Genomic DNA, 27444 nt, shown 5'->3' with positions numbered 1-27444 from the left:
AAGAAAAAAGCAAAGGATGCCTTCCATAGAGACAGCAGCATGTCTGTTGTGGCCATATATGTAAAAATATATATGTGTGTGTGTATAAATTATTTATATCCATTAATATAAATTATATACTATATATAATATGCATATGCAGATAGACACATCTGAGGAGATGGTTACCTAAAATTTAATGATAGCTCTCTTAGGATAGTGGGATTTGGGGTGATTTATATCTGTTTATACTTTACTATCTAAAAATGTTTATAATAAAGAAGCATAGTGTAAATGGAATTAAGATGTTTTCATTATAAAAATAATTGCTCATGCTTCATGAGAGACTATGGACTCTGAGAAACAAACTGAGGGCTTCAGAGGGGAGGGGGGTGGGGAATGGGATAGGCTGGTGATGGGTGGTGGGGAAGGCATGTATTGCATGGTGCACTGGGTGTTATACGCAACTAATGAACTTTACATCAAAAACCAGGGATGTACTGTATGGTGACTAACATAATATAATAAAAAATATTTAAAAAATAAAATAAAAATAATTGCTATATTACAAATGCATATTGAATAGAAAAAAACTGATTTTACTTTGAGATATGCTGAATGTAAAGGGTAGGGTAAAGAGCTGACACAGTTTCCAGCTCTTATGGTTCCTACCCAAAGGGAAATCAGATGGTCTATTTGAGTTTCCATGTCTCTTGAAGAATAACTTCCATGTTTCCGTTATATGATATAACTTTCATTTGCACATGTTGTGTTTTAAAAATGTATTTTGATTTTAATTTTTGTCATATTTTATGTTTAGACTTTTGCCTGTAATTGCAGTAAATTAGAGAACACGAGTTGGACTTTAAGAGCTTCATAGACACTTCCTAGAGACACTCCTGACCTTTATTTTTCTGTGACCCTGTAGACCATGAGCTGTAGTTAGCTGAGTGGAAATAGTTCATTTTCCAGTCTTTGTCCCTCACCTCTCCCTACTTTGCACTATTTTCCAGCCAACTTCCATAGCAACTAATATCTCTCTTGGTTGTAGTCCATCTCACAATTTAAGTTTTTTCTCATCATAAACTGTAAACTCCATGGGGGACTAACATGATTTATTCACCTTATTTGATTCATTTCCTAGCTCTGTACCCAACACATTGAAGTTATTCATTAATTTTTTTTAAAGATTTATTATTTATTTATTTATTTTTTATTTATTATTTATTTAATTTAGAGAGAGTGCATGAGTGGGAGAAGGGGCAGATGGAGAGAAACAGACATTCTGCTGAGTGCAGAGCCTCACACAGGTCTTGATCCCATGACCTCAAGATCATAACCTGAGCCAAAATCAAGAGTCAGATGCTTAACCGGCTGAACCACTCAGGAGTCCCTCATTAAATGTTGTTTTTTTTTAAGATTTTATTTATTTATTTGACAGAGAGTGAGAGAGATAGCCAGCGAGAGAGGGAACTCAAGCAGGGGGAGTGGGAGAGGAAAAAGCAGGCTCCCAGCCGAGAAGCCTGATGTGGGGCTCGATCCCAGAATGCTGGTATCATGCCCTGAGCCAAAGGCAGACGCTTAAGGACTGCCCCACCCAGGCGCCCCATAAATGTTTTTAATTAATGAGTAAACAATAAAGAATATAAATATAATAGTTCTGGAAAGAGTCTGCCTATAACTTTAATGCAGTTTATTTCCTCCCACAAATTCTCAGATGACAAAGTGATTCCCACTTGCTCTTGCAGAACTAAGAAGTCTGAATGAAATGATGTCTGTGGGCTCTTAGATCCTGGCTCCTTCATATGCTATGGAAGGCGGCCTGCTTTATAGATTCCTCAAGGAACCCAGGAATTGTGAAGGAACTGTTCATCAGGATCCAATTCTTGGAAAATTTTCCAGGAGAGATGACATCAATAAAATTTGGTATCCAGGATAACAATAAAATTTGGTATCCAGGATAACAAAGTACACGGTGAAAATAAATCTTTTCTTTTGTATCCAAGACACCCTCCATCCTCTCTTCCCAAGTGCAACCATTGTTAGGCTTCATATCTATCCTTTGAAAGCATAGTCTATCCTTTTTAAACAAAAATGCACAAATTTATAATTTTATACATAAATGACAGCAATACATCATTTATTCACTTAACAATATAACTTGTAAGTTATTTCATATCTGTACATTTAAACTTCTCATTTAAAAAATGTTGTATCATTTGCCATTGCATGGGCACATCATAAATTACCTAAACAGGTCTCAATAAATGGGCATTTAAGGGGTTTCTAGTAATTTGCTATTACAACGCTGCAACAATGAATAGTCTTCTGCATGCATATTTTCACGTATGTATGACTGTATGTGTAGACCAGGTATTTAGGAGTGAGTGTAATTTCTGGGTTAATGGATAACGTGCATTTTAAAGTTTGTTAAATTGTGATTTGTTCTAAGTAGAAGTTGTACCAGTTTACATTTCTATCAGTAATATATATATTTCTCCCTCCTTGGATGAAAGACTATTTGACGGCTGCATATCTGAATGGCAAAAATGTTTTCTTATAGTTTATTAGGTATTTCTTTCTTTATGAGTAGAAAGAGCAGCTCTTTAAAAAATAAAAAAAGATTTTTCTGTGCATTATAAAGTTATGACCAGAGCAGGTGACAAAATTTCCATTCTCCAGCTTCTTCATCTATAAAATGAGGGAATTGGATAATGTTTCTGAGTCCTTTCTTGCTCTGAAGATTCTAGGAAAAGTATAAACACCCACAATGAATAAGTTCAATGATAAGGTTGAACAATTCTCAGAGTGGTATTGGTTATTAATTTTTTTCACCTGAAAAAGTATGAAGGTAGGCCAGTTACCCAAAGATATTTTTTTTACCAAGGTCAAAATTTTTATATTCCTAGAAATTTCTGCAGGGCATGTTTCATATCTTTGTTCCTCAGACCATAGATCACTGGGTTAATGAGTGGGGTTCCTACAGAATAGAACAGGGTCACAAGCTTCTGCATCCCAGATTCATGTTCAGATGTTGGGCTCAGATACATGACCATCACTGAGCCATAGAACAATGAAACCACAGCCAGATGGGACCCACAGGTGGAGAAAGCTTTTCTTCGTCCACCTGCTGAAGGCACCCTCAACACAGCTCTCAGGACCAGAGCATAGGACACCATGATGCAGAGGAAAGGAATAAATAAGAGCAAGGAACTTAATATCATCCAAAAAAACTCCATTACTGAGGCTCTGGCACAGGTGAGTGCTAATAGGGGACCTGGATCACACAAGAAGTGGTCAATGATCCTGGATCCACAGAAGGACATTTGAGAAATAACAATGATAGGGACTGGGAACCAGAGGAATCCAAGTATCCAGCAACTGACCACAAGATTGGTGCAGAGACGTCCTGTCATAATGGTTGGATAATGTAGAGGCCGGCAGATGGCAAGGTACCGATCAAATGCCATAATAGCCAAGAAAAAGCATTCTGTAGAACCCAAGGAGAAGAAAAAGTAGAACTGGAGAAAGCACCCAGAGAAGGAGATGACCTTGGTATCAGAGAGGAAGTTGGCCAACATGTTGGGGACCGTGGAGGTGACATACCAGATCTCTAGGAAGGAGAAGTTGGCGAGCAAGATGTACATGGGAGTGTGGAGTCTCTGATCCCAGCGCACAGCACAGATGATAGATGCATTGCCCGTGAGGGTCAGGAGGTAGAGAAGGGAGAAGAGCAGAAAGAGGAGGATCTGCCCTTCCCTGGGGCAAGGGAAGCCCAGGAGGATGAAGCCAGTGATGGTGCTGGAGGTGTTGGGGGTGTTGGAGATTTTCATGTATCTGGGAGAGATGAAAGAACCCATAATTACTGAATATTCCTGGAACAGCAGCAGGACTCCATTTTCTTTGTCCAAAGAAGAAACTGAGAATAGTTTATTCATTGTGAATTCAATATGTATTGAGTGTTTACTGTTTGGTAGGTATTTTTTTTATAGATACTGGAGATATAGCAGTGAACAAAATAGATTAAAAATCCCTATTGCATTTAGCTTATCCCAGGTAGAAGAATGCAGTGTAGACTGACACTATGTGTAATTCTTTTTCTCTCCTCTTAAACTAAATATACTGGGTTAACTCTCTTCTTGACAAATGCCTTTTTAAGAGTAGGCTGAGGTTCTTGTTATGTCCAGCTGCAGTGTCATGGAGGTGACTGGGGGTACAGATGATCTTCGCGTTTAGAAGGGTTTCTGTAATTTTTTTTAATGAATGGATAAATGCCTTTAGGAACTCCATGAACAGTCACCTAATGCACCTGCTTGTAGGCAGGTGCCTTGTTCGTCATGTGATTCTGGAGCAAGAAAAATGTGGGACTTTTGATGTCACTTAAAAATTATTTGACATTTAGCTATATTTTAAACTAACCTTGTGATTCACTCTCTCTAGTGCCATTATCTCCCAATTCATTGGGCAAATCCATCAAGTTTCCTGGAGAAAACTACCTGAAAAAATATCACCTAAGGCCATTTGGGTAGATATCCTAAAAAATAAAATTAACATCAATAATCTGAACATATTGGAAAAGGTCTGTTCTCTGGGGTAAGGATGCAGTGGTGTGCTGGAACCCCTTCTCTGGGCCGTTTGTTTAGGACATTGACTTGATTGCCAGGTCAAGGGGTACTCATGCGTCCCCTAAGAACTTCTAAGATTCTAACCATCTCTGTCTCAATGTGTATTACCACAGGGCTTTCCTGGCCTCTGCTAGGATTGGAAGGGATGGGGAGATGATGACTGCATTATGAGCTCCATCTTCTGTATGCGTTCGCCCAGCTTTAAAATCGTCGGTGTCAGAGCTCAGGTTAAGTTCCAAATGATTATATATTTATTTCTCATAAAGGGGAGCTGAAAGCAGGTTTTATTTAAAATCTCTAATTGATAAACAACTCTTTTCGTGTAGGATAAAAATATTCAGGACTTTTTGCCTTTGTTGGAGAAAAATTGTTATCCTAATTTGCCTGTCTTTTTGTAGAATGTGTTATAACTAATATTGGAGTGACTTGGTACATTGCTTACTCACAAGCGGCAGAGGGTGGAATTTGATATAACCCATGAACTCAGGCTATCCAGTCTCAGAAGTTAAAACAGAAATTTTATGAAGCTTGTGAGTTTATAATATTAATTTACAGATGTGATTCCTGGATTTAATCAATTTAAGGAATCTGTTGCTTAGTAGTGATTGTGTGGTTTTGGTTTGGATTGTTTGCTGGGTTTCCTCAAATCTCAATTTATACTCAGTCATCTATTTGACCATCTTATTACTGGAAATGTGTATAGTTGAGTAAATCTTTGAGGGCTTTCTTTTTTTTCTGTATATTTTAATATCATATCTCCCTTTCTCATCCTTTATAACTCAGTTGCAATTTCTATTTGTTCTTTTTCTAAAATTTGTCTTGATGTGTCTGCTTTTCTCTCTTTTCCCTGCACCTCCTTGTTCAGACTACCATTATTATTTCTCTGGATTACTACAAAGCCTCCTGAATGATCTCTTTTCTTCCTGCCCTGTGTCTTTACAAGCAATTCTCTACAGCAGCTATACTGACCTTTTAATAATGTAAATAAGATTGTGTCATTTCTTTGTGTGAAAACATTCAGTAACTTCCCCAACCTAGAATAGAATCCAAGTTCCTATTTATGGAGCATGAGCCCCTCAATGATCCAGCTTTCACCTACTTCACCAGTTTCTTCCCTTCTTCCTCCTTTTCCCCTTGTCTGCCTTTCCCTCTTTCTACTTACTCAGTTACATGGGCCTTCTTTCTGTACTAGAAAAAGCCAAGCCCATCTCTGACCAGGTGCTTTTACTCTAGGTTTTTGTTTTTGTTTTTTCTTGGTCTGGGAATCTCCTCTGGAACCCATTCTTCAGGTTTCACTACAAATATTCTCTTCTTCAGAACACTCGATGTTAGTTCCTCTGCCATTCTTTCGTTCCTAAATTTTTATTTATTTTCTTTTTAGCACTTATCAAGATCTGAAATTATTTTATTTCTTTACTTATTTGTTGTATTTGCCAGTTGAATGAAGTCAGAGAACTTTTCTGTTGAATTCATTGTTTTTGATTATAGTTGTGGCACATAGCAAGTATTCAATAAATTGTTGTATAACTGCTCTTTTTTTCAAAAAAAATTTCTGATTATGAAATACATGTATCATATGAAACTTCGGAAAAATACATGAATTGTAATGAAGAGAATAATAAAAGCTTTTAAAAAAAATAAAAGTCACTTTAGGAGAAATATGTTCTAAGCCTTAAAATGATATTATTTATATGAAAGTGATTTTTACACCATGGGAACCAAAAAATAATGTGAGTGAAATTTGCAGGAATGTATTCTTCAGTAACTTCTGTGTATTACCTTGAGTTACTAGATTTCAGGGAATCTATTTTTGAAAGGGGGTTATGAGAGATTGAATGTTCTTGGTAAGAGAAGCTCTTCTATTTTTAAGTGATCTCTTCAGTTGCTAAAGAATGGCTGGCAGAGTGGAAAAGTAGAAAGACAAAGGCCTCAATTCTGTTGATTAAAAAACTAACTTGTTTATGGATCTAGCATAGTAATTTAACATCTCTTAGTTTCTTAAGTGTAGAGTGGGAACTGAACCACAGAATTCTTAATCCTATTCATGTCTGAGATGTTTGTTGTTATTCTAGGAATGCCCAGACTGCACAGGATAGTTGGACTTGCAAATCTAGAAGTGATATATAATCCTGGAATGAAAACCCTTGCTGGATGTTGTATTAATTATATCTGAAGATACAAGACACAGGACAGCTTGCAGAATAGTTTTCCAGGTAAAAGCCTGACAAAACTGTCTTGGAAAATAGGAAATATGTAAAAATATTTTATGCTAATTCTAATAAAATTAAATGTGGTTAAAGATAGAGGTATTTCTGCTAAGCTGTTTTGTTACTCACCGTTTTTCAGTTCGGTCCTAAGTGTAGAAAGCAGATGCTGTGTTAACTGTCAGTCTAAGTTGGCTGGGTCCCACTGAATTGGCCTCAGAGGTGGTGTGGCCAACATTGTGGAAACATGAACACAGGAGCCTCAACTGTGTCTATGCACTCAGGCTGCTCCGACAGAGAATTAACAAAACAAAACAAAGAAGCTTCACTTTTTAACTTGTGAAAGTATTATCCATAATCTTGACGCATCCAGCTGGTCCCAGAAACATGGTGGAGTGCGAGTCTTGGTATCCTCACTAGTTAAGTTCTTCAGGCAGCCAGCCAGCCAATTCCCCTGTGAGCATAACCCTCTGCCTTACACCTGGCAGGAGGGGTGGGAGGTGGGGGGTAGGCAGGCGGGGCTGCTCCACGGAGGACCACATCTGGGGTCAAATCCTACCTTCCCCATTTCCAGCTGTGAATGCATATTCACCTTTCTATGATTTGGTTTCTTTTCTGGAAGGTAGAGAGAGTGAGAGTATTGACTACAGAGGGTGCTTTGAGGATAGGAGTGGGGTGGGGAAATGGGATAGACTGGTGATGGGTAGTAAGGAGAGCATGTATTGCATGGTGCACTGGGTGTTATTCACAACCAATGAATCATTGAATTTTACATAGAAAACCAGGGATGTACTGTATGGTGACTAACATAATATAATAAAAAAGATTATTATAAAAAATAAATAAATAAATGGAATCATAAAAAAAATAAATAGTATTTGTAAAATGCCTGGCAACCAGTTAGTGATATATAGCCCTCTATCCCATTGTAGAAACTTTCTTGGAAGCCCTTGAAAGTAAATGTACTTATCCATTGCTGATAAGCTGTAGGCAATGCTGCATAATAGAAGTAGACCAGGATTTGAATATGGGAGCCCAGGATTTGAATTCCAGCACTTACACTGCATTGTTGTGGGAAATTCTACAGGCCAGTTATTTCTTATCTCTTAGCTTCCTCAAATGTCAGAGGGCGGTGATAATGCCTTCCCGAAGGGTTGGTATAAAGACAGCTAAATGATATAACAAACTGACAAGGTGGAAGCACTTTGTTCATATCTGGCATATAATAAATGTTAGATGTGTTTTGTAAGACTGTAGCAGAATTAGCGGGAAACTTTTTTTCAGAGATGTAGATTCTCCAGCTCTATTTTAATATTTTTCCCCTCTGAAGCACTACATTACCTTCCTTCCTGAAGCAGGAAAGGGAATCCCAACGGAAACTTCTCAGCCAGTTTCTTATAGGCTTTTCTGAGAGTAGAAGTAGCTGCCTTTGTGGTAACCAGCTGGAGAGAAGGTGTAAAATAGGTTGGAATGGAGATGAGTGGATGTATGTGCTGTAGGATCCAGGAATTATAAGCAGAGTTTGTCTTTTGCTCCTTGAGGATTCATTTACTCTTTCTAGAAGGGGAACAGCGCCAGGAGACAGGTCTGCACTACTTATTCCCTTGCTTACTCCCTACCTTCTCTGGAGACCCTTGTCCCTTCATTTCTGTCTTTGTTTTCCCCAGTGGTGGAGGAAGTAATATTTTTACTGGGTCTAAGTCTCTTAGAGATAGCCAGAGATGCAATCAGTAGCAATTGCTCCCTCACCAACCTGTTCAGCATATCTGTCATATGCTCAAGGGAAATTCTGCCAAACAGGACCCTAGATAAGGTACCAGTGTTACAGAAGTTTATTTTTTGGCCTTCTGATACATTGATGTCAATCATGGGTTTTGGGGACAGATTCCCCTTCTCCCTACCAGAAACAGATCGGTTGGGGGACCTTAGCCAAGGGACTGTGGAATCACTGTCTTCCCAAGACCACCATGACCTCCTCTTCTTTCAGATCAAGGTTCTGAGTTAAAACAGTTTCACTGAAGAATCCTGCCTCTCTGGAACACTTACCAGCCTGAGGATGCTCTTGGCCAAGGGGGCCACATAGCAGGGTCATTCTGCCGTGGTGTGCAGAGAAGCTGCCCTTGGGGTGTAGACTTCAAGTTTTCTTCATCCTCAACAGAAGAGCAGATCTTTTAGCACAGCTCACACTCCTTGAAGGAGATTTCCTCCTAAACATCTCACATCCTGTTGAAGCACCTTTGACATTTCCCCTACCCACAGTGTAAAACTCGAAGTCTATAGCCTGGTCAGTAAAGCCCCTGCAGCACAGCTCCGCCCTATCTTCAAGTCTTGCTTCTCAGAGTTCCCTGCTCCAGCCATATTACCTATGCACACACACAATTCCAGCCACGTATTTGCTGAGTGAGTCATTTTACCCTCTGAAAGGCTTGAAAGAACACCCTGACTCCGAAAGCAGGAGAACCCACCTGGAGTGAGCTGAATTCAATATCCAAATAGCAGGTTTACAAGTTAGTTGTATGCAAGAGTATCCATGTGTTTCTGTGCTTATTTTTCTTCCGTTTTATTTGCTATTCCTACCCCTCCTGGTACCTGTATTTAGATCTCAGAACACATCTATGCTATGAGCAAGTACATCATGGATTGGATAGGATACTGTGTGCTGACGTAGGCACCTAATCACCATTTATAATGTGTAAATGGGAAAAACTTGTTGCAAATTTCAGTCAGTCTTGGCTTGTATTTGTATTTTCAGCAATGATTACTTTAAAAGCATACACTTTATATGGGAAACTTGTCACATAAGAGGATGGAAAACAAAAACATCGGTGACAACTAAATCCTCAGGAGAGTTGATGGTGTTTATTTCACAATATTCTCCTTTTCCTGCACGTTTCCGGTCAGCTATTTTTAAGGATGAAGTTCAAGATATTTGCACATCATCGTATGCTGTTAGTAACAGTAGGTGCAACGATCAGCTGTAACAAAATTCTCTGTTTCTCTTTTTGTTAATTATGACCACAAATATATTTCATGTGGTTCTATCACGACGTAAAATGTGGAAACTTCTTCTGTAGTGTATTGATCCTTTGTGTTATTTCTTTAGAATTATTTTTCATATTTTCTCAAATATACACACACAAATGTACATACACACATATATGTATGTATCTGTATTTAAATAAAACTGGGTTCTGAGTTGTGATTTTTATTATCGTTTGCAGACCAACTTACTCTAGGTGTTCATTTACACTTGTTAGATAAATCCATTTAAATAGTAAAAATAAAGTCTGCCAACTTTTGGGGGACATATTACCTTGGAATGTGAGGCATACGAACCTGCAGTCTGTGATTGATATGTCTTCAGTTTGCCGTATTGCTAGAATGACTTCATCACGATTTACATCTCATCAGCTGATATAAGAGTGCAGTACCCATGAGACTGACTGAAATGAAGCTGGTGGGCCAAGAGGGCTTTCTCTTGCTAGCCACTCTGAAGTGTTCATTATTTAACTTCCTGCCCTGCCCCCATTCTCTCAAGGGACTTAGCGCTCTCTCTTAGCTTAATTCTGAGAAATTTCAGAAAACACGTTTTGAAGTGATAAGCTTTATTACAAGAAAGTAAGGGACAACTTGGTTAGTGAGATTTTATGTAGATGAATATCCGTAAGTTATGCCAGTTCTTTTGAACTGGGAAACTCTGAGCCAGATTTATCATTCTTATTATAATTAAAGATAGTTTATTATAATAACAAATAAAATTATTAATGTATAATTACTTGATAGAGAAACATTTTAAAATAAAACCTAAGATTGGAAAAAAAATAGGAAAAAGAGACCTCCATATTATTACCTAAGCATTGTCATTTAAACTATTTTCGTGTTCTGGCTGAAAGAATAAGTTCTGAATGTAATATGTTAAATATTAGTATAATAATTGTACTTTGTTCTTTAAAGATTGATTTTTATATTTCAATACGCAAAAGATTTTAAAAATTATGTTCAGTTAGCCAGGCATTTTTTATTGTTCTCTGATTCTCTTTAACATCTATTTATCTTGATTGTTGAATTGTGAATTATATTGCATCTTGGAGCCATATTTACCTTGATTAAGGATGTTCATCACTCATTAGTATATCAATAGGTTTTGCCAATCATAAATCATGATTAGTAATCATGAGTAGTAAGTGCCATATGGACACCTATTCTAGAAACGCTTCTTTTCTGTGTATTGCAATGTACTTGTAGATAGATTGTGATCTCTGAATGGTTGAATGCATTTTTCAGAACTTGTCATGCTTTCTCACCCCTTAATACTCTTGGCTTTTACCGTACTCTTTTTTCACTTGCTCCCATGTCAACTTATGATTTCTTTGTTGCTAGCACATCTTGTCCATTTACCACTAGTTTGTGAGCCCCACAAGAGAAGGAGATATGTCTTACTCACTTCTGTGTGTTAGTCATCTTCTAGCTCAGTGCCTAGCGTATTAAATATATTTAATTGTTTAAATGAGTAAGGGCTCATGGAGAAAAATGGTACAACAAGAATAAAAATATAGCCACTTTCACTTTTTCGTAGTTTATGTACTCTCATAGGTCCTCAGAGGAGGAAGACATTTCTACTTTGTTCTAACAGAACCAAAGAATTTTAGTGAGATGACATCAAGAGGTTGTCAGTTTTCTTCTTTTCCATTTTTCCATCAACAATCAGTCCTCTTCTTAATTTCCCAAAGAATCAAAGAATTATGAAGAAGTGTTTCTCTGGTCCTAATTTCATAGTGGAATAGTTTTAAAATTTATTTTTTTAATGTTAAACCATTGATTGTTTAAATGTGTGTTTAAATCCAGTACACGCTTATAGAGAAAAATTTCAAAAATACAAAAGCATACGCAGTGAATGTCTTCTTTCCTGGCCCCAAATACCCAGTTCTCTTTCTCAAAAGCAATCACTGTTCTGCTTTCTTCTTTCTTCTTCAAGAAGCATATAGTATTTATGAACACAAATATATATTTACCCATAATCTTTCTCCCCATGAAAGATAGCTCAAGATAGAGAGTTTTTTCCATCTTGCTTTTCCTTTAATGATGTACTTTGAGGATAGTTTTAGATCAATAGACATGTACAGATCTTCATTTTTTACAGTTATATAGTATATTTCATTCTATGGATATATAGTAATTCAATACTTAATTGATAGGAATTTAGATTGTTCTACTCTTTTGCTATTAGAAACAGTAGTCAATATTCTTGAACATAGGCCATTTTTCTTACACGTGAGTATACTACTCAAATCACGATCTAAGAGTGGAATTGCTGAGTCAAAAGTCCCTTAAATTTTGATAGTTTTTGTCAAAATGTCCTCCATAGCTGTTGTAACAACTTATGCTCTACTAGCAAGGGAAGAGATTGCTGTTTTCGCCCACATGATGTTTTATCTTTGTCAATTTTTGTATTTCTCCAGCTCTGAATAAAATAGAATGTCTTTTTAGATATTTGAAAACATCTGCTATTTATTTATTTTTCATACATTTGGCAGTTTTTCTTTTGTGCTGATGCTATTTTTCTTACTGATCTGAAGATATATCTTCAGATCTATCTATATATGTATATATATATGTATATATATGTGTGTGTGTGTATATACATACATATATATATATGTATATATATATATGGCTATTAATCCTTTGTGTATAATTGATGCTACCAACATTAAGTTTCTGGAGGGCAGAAATTTAAGCTCAATCAGAAGAATTAGGTCAATTTGTTGTTGTTGAAAGGATAATAGAAAACTTTAGGTTTGGGGCGCCTGGGTGGCACAGCGGTTAAGCGTCTGCCTTCGGCTCAGGGCGTGATCCTGGTGTTATAGGATCGAGCCCCACATCAGGCTCCTCCGCTATGAGCCTGCTTCTTCCTCTCCCACTCCCCCTGCTTGTGTTCCCTCCCTCGCTGACTGTCTCTATCTCTGTCGAATAAATAAATAAAATCTTAAAAAAAAAAGAAAACTTTAGGTTTTGCCATAGAGTTATAATCTTGTGTAATTTGTGAGGCTAAATACAAATGAAAAAATACAGGCTGAATTATCCCATTGAAAATAAGGGAAGAGACTTTCTGCTCTCCCCCCTTTTTTTTCCTTGAGCATTGACTTTAGAAAACTTGTAATTAAATTATTTTTCTCTCTTTGAAATGTATGTAAAAATTAAAAATCTGAAAGAGCCTCTTTTTTATTTTTTTTTTTTAAAGATTTTATTTATTTATTTGACAGAGATAGAGACAGCCAGCGAGAGAGGGAACACAAGCAGGGGGAGTGGGAGAGGAAGAAGCAGGCTCATAGTGGAGGAGCCTGACGTGGGGCTCGATCCCAGAACACCGGGATCACGCCCTGAGCCGAAGGCAGACGCTTAACCGCTGTGCCACCCAGGCGCCCCAAGAGCCTCTTTTTTAAATTATGTTCAGTTAGCCAACATATAGTACATCATTTGTTGTTGATGTAGTGTTCAATGATTCATTAGTTGTGTGTAACACCCAGTGCTCATCACAACACTTGCCCTCCTTAATACCCATCACCCAGCTACCCCAGCACACCAACCCCCACCCTTCCTTAACCCTCAGTTTGTTTCTCAGAGTCCAGAGTCTCTCATGGTTTGTCTCCCTCTCTGATTTCTTTGCCTTCAGTTTTCCCTCCTTTCCCTTATGGTCCTCTGTGCTATCCCTTATGTTCCGCACATGAGTGAAACCATATGATAATTATCTTTCTTTGCTTGACATATTTCACTTAGCATAATCTCCCCCAGTTCCATCCATTTCGATGTAAATAGTAGGTATTCATCTTTTCTGATGCCTGAGTAATATTCCATTGAATATATGAACCACATCTTCTAAATGAGCCTTTTGCCAGCTTTTTGATGCAGAAATATCTTTGTCAAGGACCTAGGAAGTGTCTTTGAAGTGTAATCATCAAAGTGGGTAGTGCCCCAGTCTCCCAGTTTCTGTGGGGGTGTAGGAGCCTAGCTTTTTTGGCCTGTCTTCCAATGTGAAAAACTATCCCAGGTAGCATAGATAGGTTTATTTTTCCTTTGTTGGAAGCCAACTGGCAAACACAGATGGCTATCCCAATTACTAGGTGAATCTAGGATGAAGTATGTGTGACAAAGGGTGCTGTCAAGTCTTTCTTGAGGACTAGTTACTATTTATCTTGAGAACATGTATGTAAATGGGTTGTGGTTGCTTGGCTACATAAAGGAATGAGAATTTTTATGTCTTTCTATCTCTTAACAGATTTCCATGATACACATATTCCCTTGCTTTAATGATTATTCAATAATAAAACTGTTCTATTCTCTTCTACCACTGTGGAGAGGTTTTCTGGCTTGGCAGGAGACGTTTATAATTCGACTTCTCCAACAAACTCAGTTCAGTTTATCATTCTAGGACTCTATCAGTTGTATAATTAGGGAGATGGAGTGCGTCTCTGTGATTCTTTATAGCCCTATAAAATCTAGGAAATAAACTGTATGGTGTATAAAGTTCATAAATAATATAGACAATTTTCTGAGTGATGTGAGTCTTCTTTTTAACTAAGAAATTAAAAACAGATTCTGTCCCCAAATCTTTTAAACCAAGACTCTTACTTTTAGGTTCCCAATAATTTCTTTATAGCATGTTTCATATCTTTGTTCCTCAGACTATATATTACAGGGTTGATGAGTGGAGTTACTATGGAATAAAACAAAGTCACCATCTTCTGCATCCCAGCTTCATGCTTGGATGTTGGGCTCACATACATGATCATCACTGAGCCATAGAAGAGTGAAACTACAACCAGATGGGACCCACAGGTGGAGAAAGCTTTTCTTCATCCAGCTGCTGAAGGAACCCTCAACACAGCTCTCAGGACCAGAGCATAGGACACCATGATAAAGAAAAAGGGTATACCTAAGAGCAGAGAACTTAGGGTAGAGCTAGTTAACTCTATTACAGGGGCTCTAGGACAGGTGAGGGCCAACAGGGAACCTGGATCACACAGGAAGTGGTCAATTATCCTGGATCCACAGAAGGACATTTGGGAGATGATGATGATGGGAATCAAGAACCAGAAGAAACCAAGTGTCCAGCAACTGACCACAAGATTGGTGCAGAGATGTCCTGTCATAATGGTTGGATAATGTAGAGGCTGGCAGATGGCAAGGTACCAATCAAATGCCATGATAGCCAAGAAAAAAGATTCTGCAGCACCCAAGGAGAAGAAAAAGTAGAACTGGAGAAAGCACCCAGAGAAGGAGATGACCTTTGTGTCAGAGAGGAAGTTGGCCAACATGTTGGAGACCGTGGAGGTGACATACCAGATCTCTAGGAAGGAGAAGTTGTTGAGCAAGATGTACATGGGAGTGTGGAGTCTCTGATCCCAGCACACAGCACAGATGATAGACCCATTGCCCATGAGGGTCAGGAGGTAGAGAACAGGGAAGAGCAGAAAGAGGAGGATCTGCCCTTCCCTGGGGCAAGGGAAGCCCAGAAGGATGAAGCCAGTGATGGTGCTGGAGGTGTTGGGGGTGTTGGAGATTTTCATGGGTCTGGGAGCTGTGAAAAGACCATCACATTATTGAATGTCTGTGTATATAGGGACCCAGATATGTATCAAAACCACCCAGCGGAATGCAATAAACACTTATATCTCAGTAATTACTGTTTTTGCCTAATCCTGAAATACTATTCTAGTTGAGTTGTTGGACTGAAAAACACAAGAAGTTGGTGAATATCAGTGGGTAGACAGAGATGTTTCTTTATTGTGAAATACATGCAAACATACTTACTACATAAGCTTATAACTTGATCATTAACATAAACTTCCGAGGTAACCACTGAGGTCAAGAAAGAGACTATCACTTGCACCCTAGAACCTTCTCTCATGCTCCATCCCAATCAGTATCCTCTGCCTCTCTATCCTTCCAATTGTAATATTGTCCTTTCCTTATGGTAATCACTTCCTTGTTTTTATTTATTTTAGTAACTAAGTATGCATCCCTAAACAAAAGTATTTGGTTTTGCTTGTTTTTGTAGTTTACATAAGTGAAAGTATACTTTTGGCTGGCTTCTTTGTTCAACAGTAAGGTTTGTGAAATTCGTGTTGTTGCATTATCTGTAGTTTCCCCATTTTTACTTCTCTATGTTATTACATTCTATGAATAAATCCTCCACTTAGATGAATTATTTCCACTTTGGAGCTACCAGGAATAATTCCATGAAGATATAGTTCATTTTTCCTGGTTCACACTTGCACTCGTTTCTATAGGCTGGACACAGAAGTGTGTATTTTCAACTTTATTAAACTAAACAATGTTCCATCCCTATTGCACTATTTTTCACTTCTATTGACCATATACGAGAGCTCTGATGGTCTACATTCTTTTCTAATGTTAAGGTCAATGTTTACCAGGGCCTGGGGAATGCTGTATAGACTGTTTTAATGGCTTCTCCCTTTTTTGTTTCCTTCTGGTGATGTTGGACTGGGTGGTTCTCTTCTTGTCAGAACTTTTTTCCTAGAGTAGTTGGTTATATCAAAATTGCTCTGCTCTCAAGACAGTAGTCCAGAAGTGAGGGGGGGAAAAAAAAAGAAAAAGAAAATGGTCCCCAAAGTTGATTTATGAGAACATTGTAATGCATGATGTAATTTACAGCCACATTTGGGGAGTTTGTTGCTCATCTTACATGAACATTGAGTCTTGTGATCAGCCTTATAATTTAAATAAGGCATTTCTTTACTGTACCTACATTTCCGATGTGCCTCTCCCAGAGAGAATTATTTGAAGTGGCTCACTCAGAAGCATCTTTCTGAAGAGGAAGTTTCATATAGACCTTTTTTGTAGGCTTGAAATCAGTTTGTTTAAGCTACTTTACCAGAAATGCTTGGGAATTAGCATAATGCTTTGCACTTAGGCAGCTTTTAATAAATACCTATAAAATGAATGAATAATGCACTTTTTTTCAGTTCCCAGAAAGAGATCACACCAACAGAGCTATGGGCAAAGCTGACTCAGATTGTGTGGCCTTGGAGCAGCGACCCTTGGGCCTATTGGAGTCACTTTCTGTTTTGAGGGAGTTAACAAACTCACTTATTCTATTTGGTAAGGCCATCTACCAGCTTCACGAGTAAAACATTCAAGTTGTAGGAAATAGCTGCAGCTCACCTCTGTTACTATAGTTCCCCAGCCACCTAGGGTAGATACATTTCAGGGATAGATGAGCATTAATGTGGTTTTGTGGAAACAAGTCTTTGATGGTTTGGGCTGGGGATATGACTCTACAAAATTTTCTGTTTTGTAGAGATGTTCTATTTCTTTTTTTTTTAATAAAGATTTTATTTATTTATTTGACAGAGATAGCCAGCGAGAGAAGGAACACAGGCAGGGGGAGTGGGAGAGGAAGAAGCAGGCTCATAGCAGAGGCGCCTGATGTGGGGCTCGATCCCATAACGCCAGGATCACGCCCTGAGCCGAAGGCAGACGCTTAACCGCTGTGCCACCCAGGCGCCCTGAGATGTTCTATTTCTATTTCTATTCTAGTTCCATAAACTGTGGAACCTGATACTACTGCTCTAATGTTAAGGTACATGTAGCAGGAAACTTGAAAAGAAGAGAAAACTTTAATTTTTTTGCTTCCTTCTAGTCACCGTTTGGGAGTACCTCAAGGCAGAATGACCTTGGATGGTTACACATTTGCATAATGGCTTCATGTTTTTCTGAGTTAAAACAAAACAAAACAAAACAAAAAAACACACCACAAAGCACAACTTTTGTTATATAATCCCACCCTCAATCCTGGGTCTTGGTTATGGAAGCCTCTGTAAATAGGGCATACATAAGGAACGTGAAAATATCCATGTGCATTATCTGGAATGTAGTATCAGTTAATCAAACTATTTCTGAGAGTTGGCATAGTTATGCAAGGAGTCTGACAGTGGTCTTTTGGAGTATTCAAAAACAGTAAGATTTCCCTGAATAAAATGACAGAAGTGTCAGGGGAGAAGTCCTTGATGATAGTGCATTCTTGTGTTGATTTGAGAGGAAGATTTATGATCGGGGACCAGCAAGCTGAGTAATAGTTTGGAACTTCTAAACTGTGTACAAAACTTCCCTCTCTGAGCCAGATCTATTTCTGGATTTTGTATGATTTTCACGACATGGTGAACTCATGTGGCCAATACAATTTCCCAAGATCCTGCTAGTTTATGTCTTATACTACAGTGGGTCTTTGAGAGCCTCAGCTGTGGGAGGAAGAGGCTCTGGTTCTTGGACCATAGACTTACACTTTCTAGATGCCCTTGCCTCTCTGATTTTAAGAACGTGTGACTTGGGACTGTGGCTAAGTTTCAGATACCAAGTATTCATCGTTTGAAGGCAAACTTAAAGCAGACATAAAATATCTAATACACCTTTGCGTTACTTTACCCTATTCTCATTCAGGATGAGCATTTTCAGAATGTGGTCTTTCCTGAAGCAACCACATTTCCAAATGCCCTGTTCTTTGAATGGGGCAGTGAACAAATGTCGAAGCCATGACAATACATAACTGGTAATGAATGGAAAGAGGGACTCAGAATAAATTTGTTTTAACATGTGAAAGCCGCATATGGACTCTAAATTCCATAAAGTTAGAAAAGGTCCTTCTTAGGCCTAACAGTTTTAATACTGACTCTGAAATGTCATTCAGTTTTCAATAGGTCAAAATAATTTATTACTAATTGTGGTCGGGGCATTTCTTTTCTTTCTTTCTTTCTTCTTTCTTTCTTTCTTTTTCTTTTTCTTTTTCTTTTTCTTTTTCTTTTTCTTTTTTTTTGTTGGCACCACGCCCAGCATGGGGCTTGACCTTAAGACCCTGAGGTCAAGACCTGAGCTGAGATCAAGAGTCAGATGCTTAACTAACTGAGCCAGTTAGGCACCCTGTGGTTGGGGCATTTTTAATCAAAGTGCTTTGCAGGATGCGTCTAGAGGTTATTTTTTGCAATAATCACTTCGTCCATCACCTCAAAATATTTTCAGCACTTTGAATGGCTTAATGTTCAAGAAGTTACTTTTCCTGGTTTAGTCTAAATTGCGTCTCTTCCTTTTTTTACCCCTCACATCCAGTTCACCAGCAAGATGTTGCTGCTTCTAAACTATGACTCGTGTCATACACTTCTCTTTGTCTTCGCTGTTGTCTCCCAAGTTCAAATGACCATCTTTTCTTCCTGGGACTTCGGCAGCAGCAACCTAAAAGAACTCCTTGCTTCTACTTTTGTTCCTCTACCCTCCATTTTCCAAGCAGCAGCATATAACTTCTTAAAAACCGAAACACCAATCATGTTAGACTTTTGAGTGAAACCATTCCCTCTCAGAGCAGTTCTGTGTCAGGGGGTCTCACAGCGCTCTTCTAGAAAACAGGAACGGCCATCACCATTTTACGCTCCAACTAATATATTTAACAGGACTGTATTGCTACTCACCTTTTACCACTTAGCTCCTCTGTACAGAAGAAACTATGATGTTTACTGGCCACAAGTCTGAGCAGGAGCTGTCAAAAAAAAAAAAAAAAAAAGAAAGAAAGAAAAGGAAAAGAAAAGAAATACTGGTGGATTCCTGCTGCATGGACTGCAGAGGGCGCTGTGAACATCAATGTGTTTATGACCCCAGGCTGAGTTAAGGGACTGAGTTAATACACAACAATCATCATTTTTGGGTTTACTTGTTAAATTTGGGAAAGGTTGAGATGGACTGAGTGAGTGAGTGAGCCAGGTCCTGGGATACATAGTTGGAGGAAGACATTTCCTGATCATGGTGTGTGGACGGGTTTGGCCCTGTCTCCATAGCTAGTCTGGAGATGGCTCATGACCACTCAATTCCCTCAGTTAGCTAGCTTGTATAGTTTCCGCGAGGGTGCTGTCACATTTTTAATGTTGGGTAATCTGTAGAAAATACTGAAGAGTAAGGATCATTTTCCTGATTGGGGTGAGTGGTAGGCAGGTGCGCATAATGGAAAAAACATTGGATTTAGAGTCAAGAGCTTTTTCTTATTAGTCATAGGAAATTGATACTCCGTTTCTTTAGTGATAAAGTGGGCCTAATAATGCCCTTTCTAAAGGGCTGTTGTAAAGATTATCGAATGAGATAAATGCCTGCAGCAGTACTTGGACCACTGCCTGACCAGTAAAAGCTTGAGAAATAATTGGCTGAATGTGTACGGCTGTGGCAATTTCGAAGAGAGCTATGGACAGAAGCTAGTAGATTATGACTTTTGCTCTTCTAAACCCTTCATAATCTTTTTATCTGGGTCAGCAAAGGGAATTCCAAGCTGAAGCTTCTCAAAAGCTCTTTATTTTCTTAGATGGAGAGGAGAAAAGAAGTGGAAGTGGTCGTGATAAGGATCATTGATTCTGTTTGTGGAAGTTGTTGAGGGGTTATAAACAGAGCCTGTCAGGAAGTCAGCCCTGTTGTTTTGATCCTTGAGGATCCATTTACTCCTTCTAAAAAGAAAACAGTGTCAAGAGACATCTCTATGCTTGTTATTTGCTTCCCTTGGGGGCCTACCTTAATTTCTCTGTGTGTGTGTCTGTTTTTCCTATACAAGTTGAAATACTTTCCTTGCTTTATATCTCATACCAGTAGAATGATATATTGACAAATCAATTGATTGTTATATTAGTCAACCCACAATTCTATCTCTAACTTCCCTAAGTATGCCCCTTTGCAATTCCTCCCTCCTTCCTCTCCCTGACATCACTCTCTACATAACCACTGCTATTTCTCTTACTGTAGATGTTTGCATTTTTCATAGCTATATATATGTGAGATATATATATATATCTTATATATATGACATATATGTTATATGTATATATTTGGGATCATACTTAATGTATTTTTTCTAGTTTCTTTCATTCAGCACAAGTGTTAGATACAACAACATGAATGAATATCAATCGATGCATTATTCCTTTTTATTTCTGAATCATATTCTTTTATATAGGTAGACATGAATTTTCTCATTTGTTCGCCTTTGATAGATGTTTGGGTTGTTTCCAGTGTTGTGTTATTATAAATAAAACTGCTAGGAACATTTGTGTATAAGACTTTGCGCGTCCCATGCTTTTCTCTCTTAGGTAAATAGCTAGGGAGAAAATGGCTTTACGATATGGTGGATACATGCTTAACTTTATAAGAAACTGCCAAACTGTTTGCTCACGTGCTTGTGCCATGGTACATTCACACTAGCAGTGTACGGGAGCTCTGGTGCCTTTGTGTCATCACCAACACTGGGACAGTTGGCCTTCTCCATTTTAGTGATTCTGGAATGTATACAGTGGTAGCACATTGTGATTTTAATTTGTAATTCCCTAACGACTAGTGATGTTGAATATGTTTTCATTTGCTTATTTTCCATTTGTATATGTTCTGTTCAGTGTCTGCTCAAATATTTTTCCATATTTTTATTGGGTCATTTGTTTTCTTATTGATATTTTGAGTGTTTTTTAAAATATATTCTGGATGCAAGTCCTTCAGCAGAACCAAGCTTTGCCAATATTTTCTCCTAGGCTGTGGCTTGTCTTTTCACTCTTAATAGTGTCTTTCCAAGAGCAGATATTTTTAATTTTGGTGGAGTCTAGGTTATGAATTTGTTGTTTTATGAATCATGCCTTTGTCATTGTATTTAAGAAATCTTTGCCTAAGCCAGGGTCACAAGGATTTTCCCCTGTCTTGTCTTTTAGATATTTTATAGTTTTAGATTTTATAATCATTGACCCATTTTGAGTTAATTTGTGTGTATTTTGTGAGGTGTTGATATATTGTTTATTTTTTTGATATGGGTATTCAATTATCCCAGCACCATGTATTAAAATTACTATCCTTTCTCCACTCGTTGCTTTTGTTTAAAATCGGGACTATTTCTGGATGCTGTTTCCTTCTATTGATCCGTTTGTTTAACTTAATGTCAATGCTGCGTTGTTTTGATCATTTGTAGTTTTATAATAAGTCTTAAATAGTGTTACTCCAACTTTATATTGTCTAGTGTAAGTCCTTTGCATTTCTAAATTTGAAAATTAGCATTCTAATTTCTGTCAAAAAATCCCCTGGGATTTTGATTGAGATTGCATTGAATCCATAGATCATTTTGAGAAGAATTGATATCTTAACACTACTGAATTTTCTAACCCATCGAAAAGTTATATCTTTACAGGTATTTATCTCTTTAATTTCTCTCAACTATGTTTGTCGTTTGCATTCTGTAAATCTTTCATATCTTTTAACAGTTCTATCTGTATTCAGTATATTTTGATGCCATTGCAAATGGCATCATTTTTTTTAAATCTCAATTTCTGATTGTTGCTAATGCTTAGTTATAGAAATACAATTGGTTTTAATTTTTTATTTAGTTTTTTAAAGATTTATTTATTTGACAGAGACAGAGTTGCAGAGAAGCAGGCAGAGCAGTAGGCAAGGGGGAGGGAGAAGCAGGCTCCCTGCTGAGCAGAGAGCCCAATTTGGGGCTCAATCCCAGGACCCTGGGATCATGGCCTGAGCAAAAGGCAGACGTTTCACTGACTGAGCCACCCAGGAGCCCCATACAATTGATTTTTATATTTGGTTCTTATACCTTGAAATCTTGAAAGACTTGCTTATTAGTTATAGTAACCTCTTTTGTTGATTCCATCAGATTTTCTACATAGATGGTCATGTCATGTCTAACGACAGTACCCCTTCTTTCTTCAATCAGGATGCCTGTTGCTTTGCTTGATTGCACTACCATTTGCAATACAACGTTGAATAGAAGTGGTAAGAGCAGGATTCTTGTCTCGTTTCTGATTTTAGGAGAAAGCATTCACTTTCACATTTAAGTATGATGTTTAGATGTAGGTGTTTGAAAACATTCTTTACAGATCAAAGATGTTTTGAGCTTTGCACAGTGGCAGTATCATAGCCAATGAGGTTCATCTGAGGTGTGATTATTGCTAATTGAAAGCTCTTCACAGATTGAAGAGGCTTCTGTCTACCCCCATTTGCTAAGAACTTTTATCAGGCATGGGTGTTGGCTAGAATATAGTTCAGGGTGCAGGTATATGATGTGTTACCTAGATTCTTATGGGCCAACTAGGGCATTTACATCACCTAACAGGGTTAAATGGGAACACTAATGTCAAATTTCAAACAACCCAGTTCTGAGAAACGTTTTGCCTGTACATTCCAATTGTTAGTTGATAGTTCCCTGTATTAAAGTTTCATTTTTAAAGGAAATATCACATAAACCTCAGCAATAACTAAGTCTTCAGGGCCCAATAAAATAAAAACGTATTCTTCATGTCTGGTGTTTTCATGGCAGCATACACTACTCATGCCAATGACATAGGAGTATTTTCTTAGACAGAGGCTGCATCCATAAGGTATCACCAGTGCAGGTGTTAGCAGCCTATGGCCTGTGATCTCAAGTCGGTTCAGTTTGCCAAGGTGACTCTCACTATCACAGACGTCTATTTATGTGTAGAGGTTACTCTTTGCTCTGGAAGGTGACTTGTTCCCATCAAACTGTGTGAGAGGAAACCATAGTTGGGGAGTAGTTGGTCCTTGTGGCTGCTGGATATCCTTCTTACTATGTTTTAATTTCTCTCTCCCTGCTTCCAGGATCCTGAGGGCACCATGCTCTCACTGCCGCTCACCTCAGTATCTGCCCTCTAGAGTCCTACAAATTCCAGTCACTATCCTATTTGGATCAAGTTATAGAAATGAAAAACCCACTCTCCTTATTTCAGCCAGCATTTTATCTTGTACATTTGAAAGGAAAACTCTAAGGAAATAAAAAGAACAATACCAAAGAAAATGCATTTCTTCAGAACATAATTCAGGTAATCAAAATAGTTACCTGAAAGTTTGTTTGAATAATAGAGTTTACTGGATTTATGTACTGCTTCTCATGACCAACCCCCTGCCCCTCATTTCAATCATGTCAGGAGGAACTCTTCCTCACATATCCACTTCTTTTTCCATTCTCCGTCACCCTTTCCTTCAACCTCTCACTTTTCTTTGGATAGCAGGTATGACAGCCCTGTACAGGTAAATTACTTTCAGTTCACAAAGAGTCTAATAAATTTCTTAAGACAACTGTTGTGATAACAACAGTTCCCTCCATTCTTGTGAGTAGTCCTTGAAACTCAACTTCTGTATCACAGAGGAGAACTTTTGTATCCACATAAGGGGTTATTAATCTTTGATATGGGTGAACATGCAATTAGCTCTAAATTTTATTCTTAGGATATTCTGGGTCAGACTTTTGGATTGAGGAAGAACATCAGAAAGCTAATATTTGTATCAAAATTATTAGATCTTGTAAGAATTACTCCTCTTGAATTATACTTCTACATAATGCTTTTGAATCTTATTGAGAATGTTATAAGAAGCAGCTATACTGACTTGATTATATCTATGTACCTATCTATGCATGTATGTATTTATCTATCTGTATCAGATACTTTTGGGGACCAGTGTTCACTGTATTTCTTAGTTTTCCTAATGCAAATCCCCATGAAAGAAATTATTATTGGACTAAGAGCCATTAATTTAGCTTTCCCTGTGAACCCACTTTTCTTTTTCTTTTTACATTTAATGAAAATCATGTAAATTAGCCCCATCTACATTTAATGAAAATCATGTAAATTAACCCGTCTACCCTCACATTTTCCGTATTCATATATTGATGTTTTATTGAGAGATAGTTGACATACAGCATTATGTTAGTTTCAGCTATACAATGTAAAGATTTGATATATGTATATATTACAAAATCATCACCCCAATAAATCTAGTTAACATCTCTCTCTCCACATAGTTACAAATTTTCTTTTCTCTGTTAATCTTTTCTATACTGCTATGACTGGAATTATAGATTTATGTGTTTACCTGATTATTATTTGTCTCCCTCACTAGAATGTAAATTTCACAAAGGGAGGGACTTTATCTTCTACGTTGATGTAATTCAAGGCATATTACAGAGGTAAATAAATGTTTATGGAATGAATAAATGAAATGTGTCAATCCCAGACATGAACTGAGCAATTTATTTTTGACCATAGTTGAGCCAAATAACCAGGAGTGGTCAATAAATTTCTCTGCATCTGTCTTTATCTCAGTCTCTTAGAATCATTGGCTTTGGTTTGTTTGCTTTCACCTCTTTTGGGTTGCGTACTCAACTCCGACTTCCTTCATATAAAACTAATCCAGACTGTAATGCCACTACATGACAGTCTTCTTTTAAAATGTAAACCTATTTCCAGGTATCTTAATTACTGTGCATAGGTAAGAAATGGTAAGAAGAATGTAATCTAGTCCTTATTTTTTAATGGAGGTTATCAAAGTTGATGCAGGAAAAGAAACTAATGCTACTGTCATGAATGTTTGAGTCACCTTTCGTACACACTGTAGCTTTTTCACTTTTCCCAGCTAATGTAAGATTTTATTTCTCCCCATCACAAATTTATTTAAAACTGTGGCTCTGTAAGATCAGTTTGTGAATTCGTATTGGTCTCAGTGCATCAGAACCTCCTGAGTAACATTAAAATAAGGATTTCTAGGGGTGCACTTGAAAGATTCTGATTTAGATTTGGAGAAGGGACAGGGAAACTGTCTTTCAAAAAGCTCCCTAAGTAATTATGACACAGGTTTGGGAGACAGTGCTCAGATCATTGTCAGTCTTTTGGATGTCAATTAAACAAAAATTTGGAATAATTATGATTTGATTCTCACCAATTACTTTTTATTTGAGCTACAAAGGTATGAGTACTCTTCTGAGGAGCAGAGCAGGATGTCTAAGCAAGAAAAACCAAGTAAATGAATGGATGCACTTAATAGAGGTCAGAAAGGCATGAAGCTAGGGACTGTGTTATTAATCACACATAAATGGACAAGCAGTTATTGGAGGTCAGGATAGAAGAAAAGACTAAAGTCCATATACCCAGGTCATTTAATTCAAATTACAATCTACAAAATCCTGATTTGAGGACAAGATATGATTTAATGTGGCATGCTCTTGTCCATTGTATATCTAGGCAAGAATAGATGAATTTGAGTCTGTGTTTCAAGGGGCAAATGAATAAACACCTACTTTTTAGGTGGGGATGAAAATGGGGAAAACAATTAGTTCGGATCTTTGGCCAACTCATGAGCTTTAATTTGCTTTGACTAATTTCTGTGCACATATGAATTTTTCCCAAGGCAGCTTTCATGTCTTTGTTTCGGAGACTGTAGATCAGTGGGTTTATAAGTGGGGTCACCGATGAGTAGAGCAAGGTTACAATCTTCTATATCCCACCTGGATTTCCAGAGGTTGGGCTGATGTACATCACCATGATGAATCCATAGAAAAGAGACACCACAGCCAGATGGGAACCACAGGTGGAGAAGGCCTTACGTTGGCCAGCTGCTGAAGGGACACACAACACTGCTCTGAGAACCAGGGTGTAGGACCCAAGTATGAAGAAGAAGGTAATGAAGATAATAAGAGAGCTCAATATAGAGCAGGAAAGCTCAATTTCAAGGGCAGGGATGCAGGACAGGGCCAGGAGAGGACCAGGGTCACAGACAAAGTGCTCAGTGGTGTTGGGGCCACAAAAGGGGAGTTGTGTGACAAAGTAGATAGGGATCGGATAGCAGAGGAAAGCTGTGACCCAGCACAGGGCCACCAGCTTCATGCAGAGATGGCTGTTCATGATGATAGGCTAATGGAGAGGCTGGCAGATGGCCAAGTACCTATCAAAAGCCATGAGGGGCAGTAAGAGGGTCTCAGTGGTGCCCATGGAGAAGAAGAAGTAGAACTGGAAGAAGCAAGCTGTGAAAGAGATGGTTTTGGTCTCAGATAGGAAGTTCTTTAACATATTGGGAACAGTCGTGTTGATGTAACAGATCTCCAGGAGTGAGCAGTTGGCCAGCAGAATGTACATGGGGCTGTGAAGCCTGCGATCCAGCTTCACTGCACAGACAATGGCCCCGTTCCCCATCAGTGTCAGGATGTAGGACAGAAAGAACAGCATAAAGAGGAATATCTGAACCTCCCTGGAACATGGAAAACTCAGGAGTATGAATTCAGTCACTGTGCTGACTCCTGACATATTCATGGCTTCCTAAGGGATGGAGAAGAAAAGTGACAATGACAAAGATGGCCTTAATCTATCATCCTCAGGATTATTTCCATTTTGGAGAACCCTAACTCCCTCAGATTCTATCATTCCATTAAATAAATAACTATACTGCTGAAGTCTATGACCTTTGGAGAGTGGTTGGTATGATCAGACTGTGAACCATTGTTTTCTCTCATTTCTCTTTCAGAATTTTCTCATGGTAAAAGATGGATGTTATGTGATAAGCAGAGTGGAGAAGGTTAATAATGGTACTCACAAAAGTAAGTAGGTATGAAAATCATGTATTTATATTTATATATTAGGAGATATAGACCCTTGATATTGGACACAGAATTTCAATTACTTAAATCTTTGGAATTAGAGACACAAATATTAGGCATCAGAAGAGGAAGAAAGGTAACAACACACTGAAATCTTTATGCATTTCACTGTTACTCTGAATCAGGGTTGAATTCTAAGTGTTGGTGTCTGATAACTGAGACA

The 27444-nt window shown here is 38.0% G+C and overlaps 1 protein-coding gene and 3 pseudogenes across 1 annotated transcript; 1 reads left to right on the top strand and 3 right to left on the bottom strand.

Annotated features, from left to right (window-relative positions):
• Positions 1-2876: 2876 nt before the first annotated feature.
• LOC125281848 (olfactory receptor 11G2-like) lies at positions 2877-6849 on the bottom strand. The gene is made up of 2 exons (XM_048215779.1): positions 6836-6849; positions 2877-3816 (listed from the first exon to the last, which is right to left on the bottom strand). The coding sequence occupies exon 2, from the start codon at positions 3810-3812 to the stop codon at positions 2877-2879; it is 936 nt and encodes a 311-aa protein (XP_048071736.1). The 5' UTR covers positions 3813-3816; positions 6836-6849.
• Positions 6850-14439: 7590 nt separating this feature from the next.
• Positions 14440-15418, bottom strand: LOC113249156 (olfactory receptor 11G2-like; annotated as a pseudogene).
• Positions 15419-22731: 7313 nt separating this feature from the next.
• Positions 22732-22814, top strand: LOC113249162 (U4 spliceosomal RNA; annotated as a pseudogene).
• A 166-nt stretch (positions 22815-22980) lies between these two features.
• Positions 22981-26937, bottom strand: LOC113249161 (olfactory receptor 11H6-like; annotated as a pseudogene).
• Between the last annotated feature and the right edge of the window lie 507 nt (positions 26938-27444).

Source organism: Ursus arctos, unplaced genomic scaffold, assembly GCF_023065955.2.
Source record: "Ursus arctos isolate Adak ecotype North America unplaced genomic scaffold, UrsArc2.0 scaffold_4, whole genome shotgun sequence".
NCBI lineage: Eukaryota > Metazoa > Chordata > Mammalia > Carnivora > Ursidae > Ursus > Ursus arctos.
The sequence above is the reverse complement of the archived record's forward strand: the minus strand, read 5'-3'. Positions and strand labels throughout refer to the sequence as shown.